Source organism: Seriola lalandi, unplaced genomic scaffold (assembly GCF_002814215.2).
Source record: "Seriola lalandi dorsalis isolate HSWRI2012SDOR001 ecotype SW California unplaced genomic scaffold, Sedor1 jcf7180002054502, whole genome shotgun sequence".
NCBI classification, from domain to species: Eukaryota; Metazoa; Chordata; class Actinopteri; order Carangiformes; family Carangidae; genus Seriola; species Seriola lalandi.
In genome coordinates this window covers 511108-533281 of record NW_019525055.1, presented here as the reverse complement: position 1 = coordinate 533281, position 22174 = coordinate 511108, and the positions used below count along the sequence as shown (strand labels likewise).

The 22174-nt window shown below is 39.4% G+C and overlaps 1 protein-coding gene across 2 annotated transcripts; it reads right to left on the bottom strand.

The window, feature by feature from the left end:
- Window positions 1-513: 513 nt before the first annotated feature.
- Window positions 514-21795, bottom strand: macroh2a1 (macroH2A.1 histone). Of its 2 annotated transcripts, none has more exons than XM_023413058.2 (9): window positions 21521-21795; window positions 19155-19355; window positions 18675-18781; window positions 18242-18433; window positions 17486-17593; window positions 13494-13593; window positions 9153-9242; window positions 3883-4057; window positions 514-2147 (listed from the first exon to the last, which is right to left on the bottom strand). In XM_023413058.2, exons 2-9 carry the CDS (start codon window positions 19324-19326, stop codon window positions 1982-1984), a joined length of 1110 nt encoding a protein of 369 aa, XP_023268826.1. In that variant the 5' UTR covers window positions 19327-19355; window positions 21521-21795; the 3' UTR covers window positions 514-1981. The 2 variants fall into 2 exon arrangements, with proteins under 2 accessions (XP_023268826.1, XP_023268827.1); XM_023413059.2 differs by lacking the exon at window positions 13494-13593 and adding an exon at window positions 11576-11666 and having other exon boundaries at window positions 21521-21791.
- Between the last annotated feature and the right edge of the window lie 379 nt (window positions 21796-22174).

The window sequence follows — 22174 nt, the reverse complement described above, 5'->3', positions numbered from 1 at the left end:
CTGTTTTTCTGGCCTAAATATGAGACGTCTGGAGTTTACTTCCTTGTGTTCCATCTTTTGAAGGGTGTATGTAAAACGGTGAGAATTAGTGTGTCATCAATGGGGAAGTACCAGTTGGGCAACAATGGCTTGCTTAGTTGTCCCAAGCCATAGTTAAAAAGGTAAAGCTGTGACCCCTAAAATTTAAAATTTAAATGATAGCTCATCAGAAAGTCCTCACATTGAAACAACTTTGTTTCCTCACTGTGAGACCATTTGGTCGTCGTAGATACGGCACAGAAACACACATGCCTGTAGAGCTGTCGGCTGAGCTGGGGATCCTGAGGCTTTGACTATGACTTTAAATGTAAAATGTCGCTCTGCCATTTGTTCTGCCACACTTCAAATTATGCTCACACACACACACACACACACACACACACACTTTTTTAATTTCATGAGGCTCACAGACTCTGGCAGTATCTTGAAGGCTTTGAAACACAAAGTGATGTCATAATTTCAAGTGGAACAAAATTATGTTTTTAAAGGTATTTTATTACCGGAGTGTGTACAGACCTTTTGTAGAATCATCAATTGTAGTAATTCTTTAGAAAGCATTTTACATTTTTTTTCATAAGAAAGTTAGACTGTTGAAAAATCCAAATGCAGCAGAGCAGTCGGGGTTCCTTGTATATGTCCGTCAATCTCAATTCAAATCCAACTCAAATCGACCAGTGTCTGTGTGAGGAGGCCTGCTGCTGCAAAGAAAATGGCTGAGTGGAGAAATCCAATTCTTGATTACAGGGAGCCATCTAGTGGTAGCTGAATGAAAGAGAATGAAACCAAAACCAACAGCAGAGCCTCTACTTCCACCAAAAATGAGTACATTAGTTTTATGGCTTAACAAAGACAAAACACGCAAAAAAAAAAAAAAAACTCTTACAGTTTTTTTTCTTTCAAATCACCATAGCCTTTTAGAATCAGTGTGGAAATTAAAATAGAAATAAAAATCTAATCTATGTTACAGTCCAATATTTTGCTATAACATTTCACAAATACTCCATCTATATAATCACTGATAGGAACACACAATATAAACCAAGTGCCCTGCAAAAACCTTCATTCTCGAATTTCACCATTTCATGTCATAAATAGATTTTTTTGTACCGTAAATGACAACCAGCAGGTTTTCAGTCTACAGTATGAACTCAAGGCACTAGAACCAGGAGTATATAACATGAGTATTTATATTTCAATTCTTCTTTTTTTTAATTTTTTTTTTGGGGAAATTTAAGGTCTCTGCAGCACACTAAGAAAACGTTTTTTGCCCATGTAAACAAAGGCAAAAAGGGGAATATGCAACACACAACACAAAAACAAAATCTCATTCCATAATTCTGTTACATTAGTCTCCTGAAAACCAAAGCTGAGCAAACTCAACTTTCCTTTATGCTTTACCTTTTCAGTATACAGTACTATTAACAACAGAGATGTTCCAAAACGCAGAATTTATACCAAAAAATACACATAATTAAGTGTCTTGTGTTTTTGAGCTCAAAAGTAAGAGAATAGCTGTCTTTATTATCTTTACTGCCATTACATGCATTAACCCGTATTCATCGGACTTCTCTGGAAGCCATGTAATTGAGGTGTAGCTATCTCTCACAACATCTTTTTTTTTTTTTTTAATAATGAAAACTAAATTTTAAAGTGAGTCTTCTCACCTGTTGAATCTGTTTTGTGTGCCACTGTTTGTATTAAAAGACTGTATAATGAACAGTGCACGTTTACATTTAAATGCCAGAGGAGACAAGTAAATAAGAAATTTAAAACAATATAGGAAAAATACAAACATAATGCAAAAACAAGTTCCCGGCCTTTAGAAAGATTCTTCTTCTCTTCATATTTAACAAATCACTAGTAATCACCTTCCTATTTCCTTGAAGGAAAAAACAGGGTGGGGAAAAAAAACGGAACAAGGAGGAGAATACTCCAAACTCTTTTAGCTCGTCTCCAGCTTGGCCATTTCCTGCACGTAGATCCCGATGCTCTCGCTGTCAAACAGCACAAAGTAGACGGTCTTGATGGTGGAAGACATGGTGGCCACGAAGTAGCTGGATATGGCCTTGAGGATAAGCTGGGCTGCCGTCTGCTTCGGGAAGCCATTCCTGAAAAGGAAAGGACGCTGATTATAAGATGACCAAATATACAATTTTATAGTCTTCAGAACTTCTCCAAACCTATGTCCAATATTTTTATACTCTTAATATTTTAAGAGTCTGAAAACTTTGCACTTTAAAGCTGTTTGTACAAGGAAACAGCAAAACTCTTGTTGTTATACGGACAGTAAAACAGGCGGTTACACCGTACAATGAAATTCTGACTTTGCTAGTCCTCCTTAACACAGACATTAAGAAATGAAGATTAAAAAGATTGAAAGATTTTTTTTTGAAAGTATGTTGTGCATTATTTTTGCAACGAGTTGTAAAGTGCATTGTGCATTGTGCAGTATTGCAAATATTGCACATAACAGTAGAATATTGCATTGCGCATAACAGTGTTGGGAGGATGAAGTAAAGACGTCCGCCACAGTGGGCGCCATCTTGTAAAACAAGATGATTAACAAGATGGGAGACAAACTAAACAACAAGACTATGCTAGTAGCTCTTTGAGGCTGCATAGCAATGCTTTGAGCTACATGCTAAACACCAGTCTGTTTAGCAGGTATAATGTTTACCATGTTCAACATCTTAGTTTAGCGTGTTAGCATATGCTAACATTTGCTTGTTAGCACAAAAAAGTACAGCTGAGGCTGACGGGGGTGTCATTAGTTTTGCAGGTATTTGATCATAAACCCAAGTATTGAAGAAAAGGAAATTTTGACCTGATGTTGGTGTTGGATGAAAAGTTAGAATCACCAAATTTATTACAATCCATCCTGAGGGGCACATCCATATATCAATATCTGGACAAAATTTCATGACTATCCATCCAATAGCTGCCTAAACATTTTACTAAAAACCATAAACGTCCACCTCAGGGTGGTGCTGGAGGAAAAGTCAGGAAGTTCACCAAAGTCATCATGATAAATCTTCTGGGCACCATGAACGCCGTTATCGTGGCTATATTTCTTTAGTTTTGTTTAATTTATTTTTACTTTAGTTTAATTTTGGAAACTTTTCTAAATCTTTGCTTTTTTTGTTAAATCATGGAGACTTCACCTTCTCAAAACTGTTCAAAACAAGCTGAGTAGAAAACATCAGAGTCATGAGCCAAAAAAAAATTGGGAACCACTGCTCTAACCTGCATGTGCTGCCCTCACACTGTATTACTGCTGTTCCAGCTACATGGCACGTTTGTGTAAATCTTTCCTTCTCAAAGTGCAGGTGTTTACCAGTGTCGCCAGGAAACCACGTCAGCTCCCGGTTTTGACTTACATGTACAGGTGGGCGGAGAGAAATGAGAACAACATTTTACTGCTGATGATGGAAGAATACCACTATTGATGTTATGACGACCTGTCTCACATTTTTCATGTGAAGTCTCTTGCTCTCCAACATAAAGTGTTCGTATTTCTACACTTACAAGCAAACCACTGAGTGAAAACTCAAGTGCTTAATTATTCTGTAACATTAGTGACCTGCATGGTGTGTAGCAGGCTGGTTGTTAATGAAGAAAACACTGCATACTCTCAGTGAGGTTAAGATAACGTTACACTGTCTAACAAACTCAGTATAACTCAGAAATAAATCATGACAATAATCCTCCAAACAACTACACGGTGCATCGTATGTCAGGTGTATGTCAGGTGTGTGTGTATGTCAGGTGTGTGTGTGTGTGTGTGTGTGTGTGTGTGTGTGTGTGTGTGTGTGTGTGTGTGTGTGTGTGTCTTCCTTTTAGTACCTTCCGCTACCAATGGAGGGGAAGGCCACAGACTTGAGTTTCTTCTCGTCGGCCAGAGCCAGGCAGTTCTTCACCGTCTTGTCCAGCAGCTCCTCACACTTGTCGGAGCCCCAGCCTGGACTGTTACAGTGGATCACATACTTCGCAGGGAGACCAAAGCCTGCGGTTAACAAAGCTGAGGGAGGGAGAGAAGAGAGGAGGAAGAACGGTTAGTGAGGTGAGAGGGGGAAGAGGAAAGAAAGATATCAGTACTAGGGTTCTACTTGCATTACAGCAAGTAACACTAAGTACAAAGAAAATATGTTCCTGTGATATTTAGAATCCTTTTTGGATCCGTGATGAATAATTTGGACTGTGATTATCAGTTTTCATCACAATATTGACGAGAAAACAGTGAAAAATGTCATATCGCAATTTCCCAGAATGCAATGTGACATCTTCAAATTGCTTCATATTCATTTCGCATTAATTAAAAAGCAGAGAAAAGCACATCTTCATGATGAACAACTAGTGAATGTTTGGCATTTATGACTTTAAAAATAATAACTTTTATATTTATGTAGATCAACAAATCAATCAATCAAATAATCACCTCAGTTGTAAATTAAATTACAACAGCTATCAAAGTGCCAGTAATAATATTTTGAATTATTTTAAACCAGCACTATAATAAAAAAGAAAAGAATCTGGATGACACTCATCTGTGAGGCCAAAGACTAACAGAAAACTGAAGAAATGCGGCGTCAGTTCTGAACTTCTAGCAAATATTTTGCTATTGAATAAATATTAACACGACGGCTTGCACAACACTGAACACATAAACAAAATGAAAGATGAATGTGTCTAGTCTCTCACAGCTGCCAACTATATTGTTGGTGAAATCAGTATCTTACAACATACCTTTTCTCAGACAACTTGTCACTGTGCTGCAGCATCATATCTGTGTTAGTCGTGTTTAGTCAGACAGAGAGTGAACTTGTTCACCTCTGGCATGCTGCTGGATTTCCTCATGTCACATCCATCATCTAGTATCAAAATCAGCTTCAATAACAAGTTTTGTCAGAAGTGAAAACCCAAAAGTTGAGTTTGGAGCACTGAGATGCTTAAAGAACACTTTGCTTTGTGGAAAATGTATGCAGCAAATCTCCAAGAGCTTAAAATGGTTTGACCGGGGTATTACAGTGAGGTGGGCCGGAGATATCACTTCTCCAGACAGCTAGAGAGGAGAAAAGAAAAGGAGAGGAGGAAGAACAGAAGAGGAGAAGAGAAGACAAACGAAAAAGAAGACAAGAGAGGAGTCTGTTCTCCGGAGTTGAAACATTTAGTGTAGTCTTCCATCAAACCAGCAGCTGTAGACAGTATAATTCAGCCAAAGCCCCCTGACGCTGTGAAGTGAGAAAGTCTCCAGTCAGAGTTTATTAGCCCACAGTGAACGTGAGACTGGACCGGAGTCAAAGCAGAGGACGAGCTGATTTCCAGATGGCAAGCACAGAGGATGGAGAGACTTCACACAGCAGGGCGAGAGCCAGTCACACTGCATGGGTGATCTGGTTGTGAGGTAAAAGTCTGAGGATGATGATGATTACGGTTTTTATGGCCGCTTGCAAAAGTTCAACTTGTTTTATGGTTTGGGTCGGTAAAACAGTACGTGGTGGTGCTTGTGTGCTGCACATCTGGAGATCACCTGTCAATCAAACTATACGAACAGTACTGCAACAATTCTGTTGATGTGGTTTGGGCTTCTGAGATGCTCTTTTTTTGTCAGTTGTGGCTATAGCCGCTCTAATGACCATATTCTATTCAATACAAATTACAAAACAAAAAAGACTGTATTGCAGCAAAAATTTGAAATGTGATACTTCATGTGTGCCACGTGGTTTTTCCTGAAAAAGGACCTGGTAGGTGTTAGTTTTATTTTATAGTCAATAAGACACTAAGTGCATAAGTGCAATACGCACTATTCAGTGTCAAATACTTCCTCTAGTAACCCGTCCTCACACCCTTTCGATAGGTGGGATGGCTTCAAAGAGCTGCTGACGAACGCTTCACTGCAGAGAAAACACAGTGACTGTGCTGGATCCGTGCCTGGATGTATGAGTCCTTACAAGGAATATTGATCCTGAAATTATACATGTTTACGCTTGGTCTGTTTTCTTTTCTTTTTTTTTTTTTTTTAAATTGTATTTGTCAAGTTTTCTTTTAATCAAACCTTTTTCTTTTTTCAAATTAGCCAAGTTACACTAGTCTTTCCACATACCCCCTGGGATACAAGTACCCCTTATAGGCAAACACTGACAGACAGGATGAATTAATTGTTGAAAGTAAGAAACATAAAGAACATCTTCAGGCTTAGGCTTTCAGAAGAGAAAATGTAATGCTTTTATGAACCGACTTCAGGGTGAATCATGACTCTGTTCTGTCAATCAGAATTTCTGAATAAAAAAAAGATCTGGACTGTTTCTGTAAAGTTCTGTTTATTTGAGCTAAAACTCATCTCCACCCCTTCACTGCATAGTAAATCTGCACTGAGCTTTCAACTTTGGCTATTCTGCACCACTGATCAATTTCAAATCATATTGACAGAGTTGACCTTTGAGGGATCAGAGAGTCTAAAATGAAGGAAGCAATTATCATGTATGAACGTTGTCGCATCATTAATGAGAAGCAACATTAACAGAGCAAACTAGCCACAGCTAATGTTAGCCACTGAGCAACCTGCAAGTAGTCAATGCACCAACAAGCTTCCAGCTCCACTGATTTCACTGAGGCTGCAACTAACAGTTGTTTTCAATTTCTATTAGTTTGCAAAATATTTTGCCGGTCTATAAAATGCCAGAAAACACTGAAAAATAACTGTCACAGTTCCCTAAAGACCAAGATGATGTCATCAAATTGCCTCTGTTGTTTAACCAACAGTCTAAAAATGAAAAGAAGTTACAACCACGAACAGCAGCAAATCCTCACAAATGACAAGCAGGGGAACGATTGGTATTATTGTTTTAAAACCGGCTTTAATGATTATCAAAACAGTCGCAGATTATTTTTTAATTTTTGCAGCCCCAGATTTGAGGAGGAACTAACTTCTGGTATGACTGAATAACCCTAGTACCTGTCTGGCCTTGGAATTGAGACGCTTGTTCAAAAAATCCAGATGAACAAATACTTAAAAAATATTTTACATCCTGAAGAACTTTTTCTTTTTTTTTTTGGACGGCTGTTCTGGTCGGGGTGACCGTTTGGCTGATCCACATCCCCAGAATCACTGACAGGCTCTGCTGGCTCGGTGTTCAGTCCCCTGGTAATCTATTTATGAGCTCCACACAGAGAGCGGGATTAAGATGCAGAGCTAACTTGGCTGAATGTGAGAGAGGGCAGTGGTGAAGGTGGGGAGTGTTCGAAAAAGTGAGTGTGAGCGATGAATAATGAGGGAGACAGATGGAGTAAGAGGAAGAGAGGGGGCAGTAAGAAGTGGAGACAAATGGGTTGAAGATAAAATAATCTGCAAGGGCTCAAACGATATGGCTCTCTGAAGACTGATGCCTTCAGTTTTCGACTAAACTTGCCAACAATCCATATTACATGCCAGTACTGAATGTTTTTGATTATTTTCATCATAAAAATATCCAAGCATTGACTGTTTTTTTTTTGTTTTTTTTTCTAAAGTATATTTTTTTGGGCTTTTTATGCCTTTATTTGATATTATAGTGGAGAGAGACAGGAAACGGGGAGGCAGAGAGGGGGAATGACATGCAGCGAAAGGCCGTCCGATGCGGGATTCGAACCAGGGCCAACTGCAGCGAGGACTGTAGCCTCTACACATGGGGCGCCTGCTTAGACCACTACGCTACACGACGCCCCCAAGCATTGACTGTTTCTATACAAACTCGAAGTTGTGGCGTATTAGAAGAAGTCCTTCCCTCTGCACAAGTTCAATGATAAACCACGCTCTGGCAACATTTAACCTTTAAGAGAAGAAGGAATTAATCAGTGTGTGTGAAATCTGTGTGTTCATGTCCAAAGGGCTGATTGTTGCAGTGTCCTGACATCATTCGCTGAAGGTGGAGGCAGACGCCAAAGAGGCCCCAGCCCTGTGCTGCTCTGTGTGTGAGTGTGTGTGAACAGGGATTTACAGGACGCACTGACATCACTGTCATACGAGCCGGGTGGTGCCCGAGTGGATCAATATGCACTTTCCGACTCCTTCAGTGGTGACACTGGAAGAAAGTCATGGAACGTCAGTGTTGCCCAATGCTGAGGGAGAGTGTAAAAACATTACTCTCCGTGGTGTGAACCGGGGTTTACGCTCAGACTCGGTATGTTGTTCTCTGTGAATTTCTCCTCCAATCTTGTCACAGCAGGAACGTGGCTCTGATCGCAACTACAGAGAAAATTGGTCGAGGTCGTTTCTAAGCTTCTTATAGAACAAACTACAGTATAAAACTAAGACTAACTGAAGCAAAGTTTCAAGTTTCAAATATAAATCTTCAACTATCTGCATGGAAGAGCAGCCAGTCAATAACCACAGTCTGAAAAAATGAAATAAAAGTGCTGTCCACCGCCCATCATACAAATAATGACCGTAATAACTAAATAACCGATAACATTTCCATTATATTGAAGGAAAAATTCTGCTTGAATTTTCTAAATCAAGGCCACTAAACCTGCAACGATTAATCAATTAGACGATCAACAGAAAATTTATCTGCAATTATTTAGATAATCGATAAATCATTTAAGTGATTAGTTAAAGCAAAAAACACCAAATAGTTGCTGGTTTCAGCTTCTCAAATGTTGGGATTTGATGCTTTCCTTTGCTGTATATGATAGTCAAGTGAATATCTTTAGGTTTTGGATGTTGGTCCAATAAAACAAGCTACGGAAACAGATCACCTGAGGCTGGGGGAAACTTTAACAGGCATTGTTATTATTTTCTGACGTTTAATAACGAAAACAAAACGATTTAATGATGAGTCAAAAAAGGAATCAGTAGATGAACTGATAATCAAAATAATTATTAGTTGCAGCTCTAAAGGTCACAATAGCAGAACCGGACTAAACCAAGGTCGATTTAATAATTAGAGTCCGAACTAAAACTTGAGACCAAAGCAGAAATGGAAAATTCTGAAAATCAACTTTTTATACAAAAAATACAAATAATGCTTGTCATAATTACTTTTTGTATAAAAAGATGAAAAATAATCATTGTACCATCCACAGGGTAAGGAGCCGGTACTGCTCACAGCTGGACGGGATCTGCTCTGTGCACTTACCACCAGCCACCTCCAGAGGGCCGTTTTTCTTCTTCAGCTCCGCCAGCGCCTCAGTGAAATCCTTCCCTCCTTTTTTTTCCAGAGCAGAACCTGTAAGCGGAGAGAAGACCGGGGTGAATGCATCTTCAGGTACTGCTGACAGACAGACAGACAGACAGACGGACAGCAGGAAAGAGGAGAGGTGATGTGTCATGCAGACAGACAGGCAAGCGGGCAAACATGGGAGACGGACGGATGGAAAGACAGGTAGGCAGGCAGACAACAATGCTGTCAATCATTTTACCTGGCCTCTCTCTGAATCTCTGTGCTCATTCAACACATTGAGTCTCTGTTACTGTATTTGTGAGACGCAGGAAAATCTCTCAACTTCAGTGCTACTATTTTCCAAATGACTCATTCTGAGTCAGTTAAACTAACGTATTAAAACCCAAGTCCCTAATTACTTCCCTCTGTCCACACATACTGGCTGATCTGCAGTGGACTGAGGGTATTTTCTTTCACTCTCAAATTAGAGAGTTCGTTAAAGAAAAAAAGAAAAAAGGACTAGCAGCATGTTGTAGATGAAAATGTAACAGCTCTGTTTACCTTGTTTGCTCACACATTTCAAGTTAAATAGTCCAGGAAGCAATCTAAGTTCCTCCTCTGGAGCGGAGGAAGAAATTATGAAGCCAGTGGGAAAGCAAATTCAGCTCTTTCTTTCCTATTTATTTTAATTGAAGTCATCCCACATCAGTCACACTATTTCAGATTTGCTCAGAGCTAAAGAGAGAAGCCACAAAGGAAACCAAAGAAGAGAGAGGTGATTCACCAGTGCCAGAGAAATGAATGTTCTGGCTGCAATATCATTAAGAACAGGCAAGATAGAAAAACACAGTAAAGTTAATGTCAGCCTTTAAAAGAAAAGTTAGTGAGAAAAGCTCTTCAATTTATTCAGCAGCCAATACGAGCAAGCAGATCAAGAACAATGGGATTTGTAGTTTAACAGCCTGTTGTAGAGTCATTAATGGTTAAATAGTTAAACATTCATTCACTCATTTATTCAAATGACCAGTGATCATCATCCCTCAGGGGCTTTAAACTGAGGCGTCAGGAACTTCATGTCCAAATCAAAAACCTGGTGGAGTTTCTGTCTAACCAGCTGGACCGACAGCACGGTCGAGGGGACGGAGGTTACAGGAAATGAAATGAGTCTCAGATTGTCCACTCTTCAGTCACGTGGAGAAAGGAACAACAAGCAGCAGCTCAGTTTCAGGATTACACAGACAGAAATATGCAACGTAGTCTGTATAACAAAAACTGCTCTGTGTAGATCAGATTTCTGTTGACACTGCATCTTCTATATTATTGGATATTTGATGACTATTGAGAGTAACAGACTGTATTGAAGTACTGTACACATGTTCCTTAGGGGCATTAGCTGTAAAGGTGAAGCACCTGTGCATCAACATCAGTGGTCAAAGCACAACAGCAACATATGGGCTACCCATGTTAAAGGGCTACAGTACATCCCTGCTTTTAGACACATTGGTTGTACACGTAGTTCCTGCCTGTATGACCTGAACATTAACTTTGCAAAGACGTGAAAGATGCACGAGTCAAAGTTTACTGCAGTCTGATTAATATTTCTAGGATGCTGAACAAGAGATGTGTTATAGCTAATGCACAGGGGCCGGTCTCATGAAACAGGATTACTGAGTTATTGGGTGGTCAGACCTAAAACAGGCCTCTATCTAAACAAAGCAAGTGGCTGCATTGGTGAGGGTGTATTGTTTAGGTACTGGTGATACACAGAAATACAATGCAGCAGGACTGGTTTAAGTAGTAGATCTAATAGTCTGAAGGCCTCTCAAGCACAAATTCATAATACTCCGAATACTCCATGTTATCCAGCTAACTTCATTAATCCTGCTTTGAGAAACAGACCCCAGTTGTGAGCTGCTGGGTTGAGTTGTCAGCTGCCAGCCAACAGCCTTTTTTAATGCGGTAAGCTGCCAAATTCAAATGATCCTTTTCACAATGTCCACATTTAGTTTTTTCTTCTGTGTTAGGTTTATTGAAAACATAGCGTGTGACTGCAGCACTCTTTGGCAGCTGACTTTCAAATCTTGGAAACTGGAGTTTCCCAAATGCCCCTCAATGCATAAATAAAAAGAGTCCCTGTTTGTACATTTCAAGACTCTGTAAGTTCACTGTTTCAACAAATCATTTCATCATTTACAGTAAGAGCAGCAGGGAGTGGTGGTTGTGGGTTAAAAGGTTTTCTTCAGAGCAGAGCACTGGCTAAATAATTTCCTACAATGCAGAGTAAAAACTGTGCTGCTGCTGTTACGTTTGTCCACAGACTGCAGTGGAGACTATCTGGAAAATGCAGAGAGAGAGCACACAGGCAGTCATGGTCTCGGTGGTGTCAATAGTTCCTTTACCTACTTCACCACCTGTATAGAGGGAGGAGTTGGTCGGGTGAACGACAGCGTCGCTCTCCACGATGGAAATGTCGGCTTGGACAACTTGCAACTACAGACGACAACAACGACAGACAACAGGCAAACAACATGGTGGTAAAAACACAGTGAGTGATCCGGAGCAACAGGATGGGACAAAGAGTAAGAAAAAAAAAAAGAGTGAAAGAGAAAAAGAAGAAGTAAAGAGACAAAAGGTGAGCGCGCTCCTTATTGTCTGAGGACATCACAGGAAACAAGGAGGCCACTGAGGACACGGTGGGTCACGTTGTGTAATTAGGAAGCAGGACTGCACATTTAGTCAGATTTACTTTAAAAAAAAAAAAAAAAAAAAACACATTCAAATACAATAAATTACCAGAAATTTGTAGTTTATACTCTCATGCACACAAGTCTCCATGCAAGAGGGCATTTCAGAATATTATAATTACATTGCTGTAGTTTTAAACTGAGGACAGTAAGAAAGTAAATATTAAATTAACATTAACCAGTTTTCTGACTAACTGTGCGGTCCTGATTTCTTTGCTCATTAAAGTGAGCAAAAATATTTATGATCACAATCCAGGTGAACGACCTTACAGCCAGGCTGCAGTGAGCAACTAACAGCAGCTCATGTCACTTTTTCTTCTGTAAATTGGGTGTTTTATTTCAGTCCAATAATGTCCGTGAAATTATAGTGATTATTAAGCATTATAAAGGCCTGGCAGCCATCTGAAAGGAGAACAACCTGGAATGAACCTCAACACATCTACACAATGCAAAGAGCAAGCAGAATCACCGCTCTGAGGAGCTTTGATAAAAATCCTTGAATGCCTCCACTAAAATTCTTGTCTTTCTCTTAGAGAACAGTATCTTATTTCTGCAAAGTACTGAACAGGGTCAGTTACATGAGGTCACAGGGGGTCAAAGATAAGACCCCGGTCATGTATTCACACTGTGAACAACAACAACAACAAGTCTTTTTACTTCCTGCAGAGCTGAGGAACGAAGAGGCAAACGTGTTTTTTTTAGAAACACTGCAGAAGCCAAAACGTCAGTAACAACACTTGGAGAATGGCTGCATTGACTTTCATTGGGGTTTACTGTAATCTTTAAGTAATTTGACAGAGATTTATTTAGAGTAATGATGTCTTACTGAGATTTTTAAGGTAACAAAAATATGACTTGCCTATTAAAGTTGTGTAGCTGCATAAAAGCTGAGGCTCATTTTCACCAAAAATATCTGGATTTTTTTTTTTTTACCAGGAGCAGATTGGTTTAAAATGATTTTCACCCATTTAATTTTATGTTCCCAAGCGTCCAATTATTTTTTTTTTAATGCTGCATGGATTAAAGTAAAGAGAGTCCTCTGGCAGCAAGCTCAGCACAGAAACTGTCTCCAGTAATAAAAAGTGAAGAGAAAAATGCAGCAAAAACGTTAATGACCTGCAGGTAATGTACCATAGGCCCCCCAAGTCAGCAAGGAGACAATAACACAACAAAAATACCAGTAAGTAGTTAGATCATAGTTAAGTAGAGGGTTTGTGCTCTAAATGTAAAAAAAAACAAACAAAAAAAATTTCCACATGGATTTTTCTGCTCTAATCGAATTAAAACACATAAGTTTTTCTTTGATAAAGAACCTGAAAATAATGAGCCATAGAGTCGATCAGTATCTCTTCCACTCTCCTAACTGAGCGCGACGACAACCAAGTTGTCCACAGTGTGAATGAACAAATCTGGTGGAAAGGCCGGTCAACCAGCCGGAAACCTTAGTCTGAGAGGTCTTTTTCGATTCACTGAGAATTTAAGAGGAGAAGTTGTAAAGCTGTTGAACATTCAAGGATTTCTTAATATCAAACCCCCACTAAGACCAGAGAGGGTGGGGGGTGGGGGAGCTCACCTAGATCATCTTTAAGTTCAAGTTCAGCATTGGTGGGGTTGATGACCCCCTCCACGTCAAAGCCAGCCAAGTTACTGACCTCGCTGTGGATAAGGTTGAGCTGCGGAGGGGGTAAGGCAGGGGATGGAGTGAGGGTGAGGCATGCCAAGGAGGAGGGAGAGCAAGAAGGAAGAGGGGAGGAAGCAATGCCATTAAAACCAGATTCACACTGCAGCTTAAAGGGATACCTTGACCTTTTGATGAATTACAAAACTGGACCCAACATATCTAAAGCACACAATGAGCAAAGCCTGAATATAGTCGTGTGCGGTGATTTGTTGTATATACTGTCTTAGAAAAATACACTGGACCCTGATTACATCCAAGCTGTTGCTGCTACTGCAGGAGTGCTCACTTTTTCCCTTAAGACTTTGTGGTGTTTGTACATATTCATGCTTAGTTTACAGTTTTTAGTTTAATCTACAATTATTTCGCTTTTTGCACTCGTCTGTGTTGCCCTTGTCCTCAACGTCAGTTCTATGCTGCACTGTGGTCAATGAGGAACGACATTTCGTTTCCCTGTATGCATGTCATGCATACTGTATGCGTGGAAATGACAATAAAGCTGAACTTGAACTTGAAATGTAGACCGACAGCCAACTGTTAATGTGTAGAGAATAAACAGGAGTACAACAGGAGTGGAGAAAATGATGTCATCATTTGATGGAAAAGGACTTTCTACACATTTGATTGAAGATGAGTCATACAGTATCTGACTGAAAGCCAATATCAGCATTCGGAAGCTTTAAGCTGGACCTGTGGATAGGCACTTTATACAACAGCTAACAGAGTCCAAAAGAGGGCAGCAGGTCTGCAGGTGCACAGGTTAAAAAATGCTAAATTCTTTAACATATTAAGGGAAACAGTCTGGAAAATTAGGACCACATATGTTAAACTCAGGTCACAAGGTGAAACTAACCAACCAATATGATTAGTACAGTATGTTGTAAAGACCCTTTTGTCCTGATGTAGATTGCTTTGCAAGGTGGCACTACCAAGAAAAGCCATCCATATATATATTATGTTTATTATACAAGGTGAATTTGGTTTTTTGTAGGATTTTTTTTTTCATGTTTTGTTTGTTTGCGTCTGGCTCTACCCCATATTTTCACTTTCAAAGCTGTAATTTTACCAAGGCAGAAGGAGGACTGCAAACAGTTGCCGCCGCCCGTCAGTAGACTTCAAACAGAAAATATACTGACATTAAAAATTCAAAATGTCAAGGCATCCCTCTAAATGTTAAGAATTTTCAACAGGACGGGCTACATCCCGTTAGCACCTCTTAGTTTAAGATTCATTAGTCATCTGTTGTACAAACAAAGTATTTCACCATCAAGGATTTAAAATTAAGGCTTGATAATAAAGGCCCGGGCGCTCTCAAAGAAATGTAATGATAGAGAAAGTAGTGACAACAGGAACGTGTGTGACTGAGACTGAATAAAACACCAAGGGAAATGCTCAGGCAGGAAAAGCGCAGTTACAATAATTAAGTCTATAAAACAGAAACAGACTTTCTTTCTCTATTCATGGGTTCATTATCTTAATCAGTGGGAGGTTAACAGCATTCACTTGATTAATTATCATCCACTGATTTAAACAGCTGCTGTAATCTGTGGTCAGCTACACAATCAAGTACCGAGCTTCTTTTTTTTTTTTTTTTCTTTACTAATGAAGAGGTTATAACGGCAGCAGACAATTACTGCTGCTGCTAAGGGGTAGAATATTCAGGTTTATGCTCAGTTTCAGCGACTTCAGGTTATATTTCAAATCAGTTCGGTCTTTGCCCTCCAGAATAAAGTAAAAAGGTTGTCAATTTAAAAAAAATATATACATATTTTCGTATTTTCAGTATTATTCCTCACTAAAACACTGTACTTATTATTGAGGGAGGCAATCAAATCAATGTTAATTTTTTCATTGCTACAGGTTACTGAAAGAAGAAATGAGTGTCATTTTGCTTTAAAAAAAAAAAAAAATACTAGAATCATATGCCTCCGCTGACCAGCCAAGTTGCAGGAAATATGGTCAAAATCTCCTCTTCCTGAGTTACAACATTGGATAAAGGCCAGAGGTGTTTTTGCAGAACATTATGAGGTCACAGTGAACTTGACCTTTGACCATATTGGATGTTAAATGTCATCACTTTATCGTTTTATCCTATAAGACCTTTGTGTTAAATTGTGACATAATTCATTTATGAATTTGTGAGTTATGGCCAAAAACGTGTTTTGTGAGGTCACTGTGAACTTAACCTTTGACCACAAAAATCTAATCGGTTCATCTTTGAGTCTAAGTGAAAGTTTGTGCCAAATCTAAAGAAATTCCCTCAAGGCCTTACTTAGATATTGAGCTCACGGACGGACAGACTCGGGCCCTGGCTGTCGCGGGGGAAAGGCATAAAAATGTGTAGTAAAGGATGACAGCCAAATGATATGGGTTAAATAAGTCCCTTATTTACTGCCAATTAAATGTGTATGATACTGTATGAGTTCAGGTTAATTAGTATTTAATAATTTATCAGTATTGACATATGCATGGTGGACTAAAGCATGCAGCGCCATCAGCAACTGAGTCACAACCGAGCTGAAACATTGAGTTCTGGAGGTAAATCTTTCCACATTAGTTTTTCTCCGAAGGGCATTTAATTAAAATTTTTGTATTTCAACTGTGTAATGAAGATTTTACATCATTCATCAGATTATAAAACAATTACAAATTACATTTCTTAAGAAGCCATCTCTCAATCCTATCTTATCCGATCCTATTAAACACAAAACAGTGCTGAGTACTCTACACTGCTACACTACCCACGAGCTTTAGCAAGAGGCAACAAATCAAGAGGTCGTCGTTGTTTGTTAGAAAAATCTTCTATCTGGGTTTTAATATATAATATAATTAATATTATGAATAATAATAAATTAAATATAATTTTCAGTGTGCACGGGAGCCAAAATCATAATAAATCATCAATTACTATCACTGTTATCACTGTTTACAGTAAGATAAAATGAACCAGTGATACTTCTTGCATCATTCTTGAGTCATTCATTCTCTTGCACACGGTGTCGTTCCCCTGCCTTTTATGTTTTTCAAACTCAAATCTATTTTTGTACGCTTCTGATCTTGATGATCTCATGATCCTGAAATTTGAAACATTTAAAAAGACTTTGACGAGGCTTAGACAGAACCTTCAGGGAAATTTACTTCCATGTTTCAGCTCAATAAGAAGGTTAAAAAAGGCAAAAGCGAGGGGAGCGCAACAGATCTGAGATACAATAGACAAACAGTTAGCATAGCATTGGTGGTTGCTACTATCACAGCTCAAGCTACAGTGAAGCACTAAAAGCACAAATGAGGTCTGGTAAGTTATAGCTGATCTGTTCAGAAGTACAGCGTGTTGTAAACTTACATTTATTGAACATAATTTCACATTAAACACATTTCTTTCTGTGAGAAAGTCAAGATTAATGGAGATAACATCATCACATCATCTTTGATACAGCAAAAATCTATTCGTTTTATTTTATTTTTCATATCTGTAAGGTTCTTAAAGACAAAGAAGAGTTTGTTCTGTGCACTGATCTGATTCATCCAGGCTCAGTATTAAAGAATAAATTGGTTTTCTCCAACAGCGATAAGATCATACATTACTGAAAAAGACAAATAAATGTGTCTTTTTCCTTTGACTTCTAAAATAGCACAAGTAAGTCCTTTGATGGCCAATTTTAATCTTAATATCGAACATGTGTGTACTGTATGTATCTATGTACGTCATGTATTTGTTAGTTGTCAAAGGCTTCTGTGGAACTCATATTTATTTATAGGCTTTATATTAGCCTGATAGGAGTTAACATGAACATGAATCATTCAATAGACACTCAACTGTATTTTTTATTATATAATTATCTTGTCCTGTCTCGGGTTAGTGTATTTCGAAGTTGACAGAAACTGACCTTTTGACCCAGGAAGAGGCTCTTGGTGGAGAGCACGGTGAAGCTATCGGCTGGAGATCCTTCTGTGGTGCTGTCTGCTGACGCCGCCTTGCTCACCTCACCCTGCTTCTGTTGGGTGACAGAAGACATGTTAACACCATGTGAGACTTTATTTCTCTCTATATCAATAAAGTTCGTTGTTCGCCTCCCTTTATAGAGAGCTCAGAGGTCAGGGTCAGCTATAGTATTTTGTCTCATTGTGCCTAGTCACTGTAGATTTTCTTGGTTCTGCATATCAACTCTGCTGTTTCCTGACTGCGAAAGATACCGAATCTCCCCACTCCTAAAAATATCTGAACCTGTTAACCTGTAGTGTTTCGTATATGTACAGGTTATGTACAGTTTATTGTGAGAAAGCCCCTGGACTTACATATATGCCCCAAAATAAAACACCTAATTCTGGTTCCATAAATTTTGTATGACATGTCTATATAAAGACACTCAGTGCTGCTCAGGACATTGTGTAATTCAGTGATACAAAATTGTTTCTTTTAGGAAATCAGTACGTCTTTAAAAACTATTGTTTTGATTAGATTTTGATCATGGCATGCTTATAAATCAATCAGCAAAACATCAACATTAAACATGTAAAATTAATACTTAATCACAGATGTCCAGTAATGACACAACCCACTTTCAACTTCCTAGGTTGACCTCAAACATATTCAGTGTTAATCATAATCACCAGACTTGTGGCGTTTTCCAATGAAGCCATACCTTTGCTTTCCCTCCTCCCTTTTTCCCGCTCAGTTTCTTAGCCGCTGTTTTCTTGACCGCCTTGGGTTTCTTCTCGGGGGCGGGTGAAACAGGTGTCTCAAGTTTGCCTTTTGCTCCTCTCTTCTTGGCCAGCAGCTCTGGATGGATGTTGGGCAGGACTCCGCCTGCTGCGATGGTCACACCTTTCAGCAGCTGAGACAGGAAGAGAACGTAAACAACTTGAAATGACATGGTGCTGCACTGTCTGGAAGGTAAGAAATCAATCAATTTGTTGTATGCACTGGAAAATAATTTATTATTATATTTATTAGACAATGTTTTATAAATTGGCTACAGAATGATGGCCTGCAATGGCAGATAAGATACATTAACTTAAAATAAATGTGCCATAGTACCAAGTTTAGATAGATGCAATATTTTTTTTTAAAGTGACCTGGTTCAGCTCCTCATCATTGGCGATGGCCAGCAGGATGTGTCGTGGTGTGACGCGACCCTTCTTGTTGTCTCTGGCTGCGTTACCTGCCAACTCCAGGATCTCAGCTACAGGAGTAAAAATGTATTCATATACGTTTTAAGCAAACATAATGAGATTAGTTGATTTCTGAGCGGAGAAATCCCTGAATGTACAGCTTCAAAGAGCTTCCTCATCAGTACCCACACAGTGTCATATCTCACTGCTGCAGCTGATGTTAACTAATTTATACTAGTCGTTTTTTGTGTCTGGGTTCTGAGGAGATTTCACTAAATATAAAGAGTTAGTAAATATTATATTTGTGTCACATTAAACATTTAAGAAACTAAACTGCCATTACATCGCAGTTCAGTATTCCATGACTCAAAAAATGCTTATTAACATCTGTAATGAGTACATACAGTGTTTTACCATTCTCTCCTCTCCAAAAATAAAACTCACCGGTAAGATACTCAAGGACAGCAGCTAGGTAGACGGGCGCTCCCACCCCTATGCGATATTTTGGCAGGCCTCTCTTGATGTAGCGCAGCATGCGCCCCACAGGGAAGATGACGCCGGCCTTGGTGGACCGGGACGTCTTGGTCGACTTCTTCTTTCCTCCTCGGCTGGACATGGTGCTGAGACCGCTACCAGTGTCAGGCTCTGCAGGAACACATCAACCATGATCCATGAATTAATCTGACTATTACTGATTTTCTTTCTTTCTTACAGTTTTATGGTGAAACAAACACTTAATAAGAATTCATTATGAAGTATGTGGAAAAATGCTTTTTTTGAAAATGCAAATCCCAAACTGAGGCAATGAAGAAAAAGACCTTCCCAACTTTTTTCTCCAATTTGCCCCATTGAAATTTTCCTCTTGCGTAAGAGAGCCTCCACAGGAAGTCACAATTCAAACAAAAGAGTGAAATAAACAAACTATCTCCCAAAAACCAGTTAAACTAAGGGACAAAGCTCACGTCTTCCTTCTGATCAGTCCTCTCACAAGGACAGGCTGGATATCACTGAATAATTTGAAAACATCAATAATAACACTGGAAATATACTGAGCTTGTACTTTCTCTCTTTACTGAATGGAAACACTGACAGGTTACATTGGTGTCAGCATGACATGGACATAATTATTTTTTCTAAACAACAAATGACAATACATTTTAAATCTTATGTTTTTTAAGGTTTGACAACTTAAAACTGATGTAAACCAAAGCTGATACAGTCCTGATACAGTATGCTTTACACCCAGCTCTTCCCCCTTGTTACACATGTTAATAAAAACTATTAGTATACAGCTTTTATTCATACATCTTAATTTATTTTAATTCAATTCTTGTTAATCACCATCTTTAAAGACATCCAGCAGTTAATTCTCAGCTTTCATTCCCTTAATACCTACAAATCCCCCTGATGCATCTATAAAAATGTCAGTTTCAAAATTTACTTTACCATATTTAAGTATGTTTTAATACAAATTGTGGTTTGGATTGGGTTGTGCTTTGGTGCACCTGGGTCTAACTAAATACTGAAGGCAAGGCTTTCACTGGAACATCAAAGAGTCCCTGCTTTATATCTTTCAATGTAAATCAATGTCCCTGTAACTGGGTCCCTTCTCCTGGTTTTATGGCCTGATATACACATAAATAAAAATGGGATGTAGCCTCTGGTAACTATTTTTGTAAAATACCAAATAGAAATAAGCTGCAGGATATTATGGAAACCAAGAAATATCCTTAGACATAACACAAAGTGTTGTTGTTGCTAACTAACCCAAGGTGAGGGTGGACACACAATGTGCTGCTTCATGACAGGCATTCATTAAACATGTTGGTTGGTAATTACCCAAGATCCAAATCAGGCTTTTTGTGTGTTTTGTTTATATCACCCTCAGGCCAAAGAGCATCCTAAATGTCACACCAACTGTAGGAAAACATGGATTATAATAAGAGCTGTACTGCTGTGGGATCAGCACCGCTGCAAACAGATATTTTACTAATAACACATTGCTGCCATCCTGGGTATGGTTCATGATTAAATGTAAGTATGCACAGGGCTATGATTTTGGAGGTTAAACTCTAATAAAAACTCTAATATTCAAAGTCAGTCCAATGGATAATTTCATAACGTGTAAACATGTTTGTAATTGAAATTATTTTTTTTATTGTACCATATGCAGACACCAATTAGCTGTCTGTTGCTGGCAATCAATTAGCCCCACCATAGGCCAGCTATTTCCTATACCTGCTTTAATGCAAGGATTTCTCACGCCACATCTCACCACATCAAATACAACGTTAACCGCGGCAATTACAACGTTATTGACCGGTAGACACACATAATTTCCGCTGCAACATCTGCAGCGTTTCTCCACTCCGGCCAGGTGTAGGTGCGTTTAACCGCCACACTGGACATTTATTACTGCTGGCCACTGACAAGACGGCGATTTCCGCATGTCAACAGCCCGCCGGATGTCTCGTACAAGCAGCTGTGTTTTATCCACACACCGGGCGACTACACTAACAGCTAAAACCGAGCTGTCGGAAGACCTGAGGACATTTTCCCGTTGAGGTCAGCGAGCTTTCGGGTAGAAATAACCCCGGTGGAGCGGCGGCAGCTGCCCGCTCCTCCTCCTCCTCCTCCTCCCCTCCCTGTTTGTCAGCTCCAGCAGCACGGTCTCCGCTCTCGGCCTCCATGCCAGAAAAGCACGAAATGGCAACGTTGACGGCTCAGTTCGGTGAACGGAGACCTGCTCGCCCGACAAGGAGCCACCAAACTCGACCCGCAGTGGTGCGCACACCCGGTAGTTTACTTACAGAACAGGGCACAGGATAAAATGTCTCCGGTAACAAGCCTGGGCAGTGTCCTCGACTCCCACAATCCACAGCGAGTTGAAATATCGAGCCAGCGCTGCCCGCGGAGCGATGCAAGTACTGAGAGCAGGGAGCAAGCCTGCTGAGTCTGAATCCGCTGCTGAGGTGATCTTTAACCCTTTACACCTTTACTATCCGAGAAAACACGTGGGTTTGAACTGAAACGCTGACTGTTTCCCGAGCGGATCGACGCTAAATCTCACGTTTAATCTCTCCCTACAGTCGCATTGTAAATTTACTGAAGCGTGGCATCATACTTTATCACCAGGGGTGTCACTACAAATTCTGGGCACCTTGTAAAAAAAAATGTTCCCCACTGCCACCACCTCCCACAAATTCCCATTTAACTGCCTTAGTAAATTTTAGTGGGAAAAAAAACAGCCAATCAACCAAAGTTATCAGGGAAACAATGTGTCATATGGGTGTAGAAAGACTAATTGCATGCATGTACAGGATATTCACCATCTTAGTTTAGCATGTTAGCATACTAACCTTTTCTAATTAGCACTAAACACAAAGTAGAGTTGAGGCTGTTAATAATGTCATTAGTTTTTGGTATTTAGACATAAACCAAATCATAAATTCCACCTGATGATG